A 2,466-nucleotide genomic window follows, 5' to 3' on the forward strand; every position below is an offset into this window, starting at 1 on the left:
AAGGCTTCCGTCTAGCTCATCTGCAACGATAACCCAATCTGTGGAGAATCCGTTGAACAGATTTTGAGCTCATCCCACCAACTTTGGCCACTTCTGCAGTCGTTAATCTGGGATCCATTTTGATGCTCCTCTTGACAGCCCTTTTAGTTCTCTTCGATGGACCAGGACGACCCGGATGCTACTCAGTTGTTTCCTTTCCGTGTTTCCTGAACTGCACGATGATTCTGTTGACTGTCAAAAGCAGGATTCCCAAATTCTGCGAAATTTGCCGCTGACTTATTCCACCATCTGCTTGACCAACTATCTTTCCTCTAACAAAATCTGACAATTCGAGAGAACCTTGAGTTCTAGGCATGTTGTAGCACAAGATAATTAGTGTGCAGACCATTTTCATTTATGTAGTGCTCTGTGAACACAAATTAGTTAACATAAATCAGTTATATGACGAAAAATTAGGTGTCTATTTACTTGTGACCACTCAGTGTATATATACACATACACACACATGTTCATATATAAGTAGACTTACTTCTATTGATAATCTTATGTGATTTTCTGTTTTTCTTTCTCAGAGAAATATTAGTTCTCTTTCACTGTCAGACTCACTTTGTGAGTCTGTAGCTGCAATTCTGGCTGAACTTCACCTAGCAGCTCTGGAAATTCAGCAGGGTTGTGATCATTACCGGGTGATTCATCCATCATGGATTCAGTGGATGGTGCACTGGTACTCCTTGTTGTACAAAGAGATTGTTGAAGCTGAAACAGTAAGTTACATTTTAGAATGTATCAAATGCATTACTATTTAAGCCCTTGTTTGTTTGTTTTTAGCTTTATATTTTTTGGCCTTATGAAAAATTATAGCTTTTTGAGATTTTTACATTATATTATCTAATATTAACTTCAAGGAAATTAAATATCTTGCTTCATGATTGTAGAATTATCTTAAAAAGTATTTCTGTAAGTTTGTATGTAAGTTCTCATAAAGTTTTTACACATTAGTTCTCTATAAATATCTTTAACTTAATTATAACAAATTATAATGGATATTTTTCATAACATATAAAAAAAGATATTAATTTGTTCAGCAGTAATTTTATTTATGTTTTCTGGACTGGATATGGCCTAGTGGTTACTGTGCCTGGACTGTGAATCTGAGGATTTATAGTTCATTACTCACTGCTGCCAAAACGCATTCTGCACTTTTAAAACATGACCGCACTATAAGAGTGCCAGTCAAATCCCACTATTTGATCAGAAAAGAGTTGATGGTGAGTACTGTTAATAAGCTGCATTCCCTTTGGTTTATCAGTTTAAAAAGTTGTAATGGCTGTTGTGTAGCTTTGCATGAAATTCTGGAACAAGCAAGTATTTTCAAATATAACATTTAATACTTCAAAATTATAATCTTTAATGTCAGTATGTTTTGTAACTAAAAGTTTTCTAATTCATAATACAGTTGCTCATGTACTCATCACAGCACATTAACTCTGCTACAGTTTGACTAACATTAGAATATTTCATTGACAGAAGTGAAAACGTCCACTAGTGTACCTAACACAATTCTTTGTCATATTGTAATAATCATGCTTATTTAACATTGAGGTAATATAACTACTGATTTTACAAATTATAGCCATAGTCTTTTTAATTAATTAATTTTAAAAGGAAATTGAGAACATTTTGAATATGTTGGCTAACAATTAATACTACCATATAACATTTTTATAAGGCACTAAAAGAGATTCCAAGATTATATTGATTTAGACACAGATAATTTTTGCAGATGTTGTATTCTAATATTATATCATTACTTTGAAAAATTCTAAGAAATATACTCATTTATATATATATATATTTCAGTATGGAAATACATGTAATATTTCAAAAAAGGTATAAAAGTTTTTCCTTCTTTCTTCAAGATATAGCTCCTTGATAAAACTGAAATACACATCTTTTATTAGGTGCATGTGTGGCACTGAAGTTCACATATTAACAAACATTAATAGCATAAATGGGTCAAATAAGTAACTAATTTTCAGTTATCTTTGGTTCTTGATACTGGAACTTTTTCTTATAGTTTTAATGAAACAGTTAATCAAACTTAATAAACGGCTGTTGTTGGGTCAGTGTGAAGCATTTAGTTGATCTGCACAATGTACTGGTTGTTGAGTTAGTCTGAAGCATTTAGCTAACCTTAACAAGATACTGTTTGTGGGACAGAGTGAAGCATTTAGTTGAAGGTGCTGGTTATTGAGACAATATGTGAAGCATTAAGGTGCTGGTTTTTGAGACAGAGTAAAGCATTTAGCTGAACTTAACAAGGTGCTAGTTGTTGGGTCAGTGTAAGGCATTTAGGTTTGTTGGATATATAAGACTGTTTAGTTATTATTTAGTTCATTTAGTGATCTAATATTTAATGATTATTTAGTTCTCATAACAAGAGTGTTAAAAGTAATTATTTTAAGG

The 2,466-nt window shown here is 32.2% G+C and overlaps 1 protein-coding gene across 1 annotated transcript in view; it reads left to right on the plus strand.

Annotated features, from left to right (window-relative positions):
- The window catches only part of LOC111086779 (dynein heavy chain 1, axonemal-like), a 49,639-nt gene that overhangs the window by 12,515 nt on the left and 34,658 nt on the right, over window positions 1–2,466 (plus strand). The window contains exon 4 of the mRNA XM_022391014.1: window positions 573–764. Coding sequence (XP_022246722.1) covers window positions 573–764 — 192 coding nt within the window. The remainder of the gene's footprint in view (window positions 1–572; window positions 765–2,466) is intronic.

Source organism: Limulus polyphemus, unplaced genomic scaffold (genome assembly GCF_000517525.1).
Source record: "Limulus polyphemus unplaced genomic scaffold, Limulus_polyphemus-2.1.2 Scaffold1424, whole genome shotgun sequence".
NCBI lineage: Eukaryota > Metazoa > Arthropoda > Merostomata > Xiphosura > Limulidae > Limulus > Limulus polyphemus.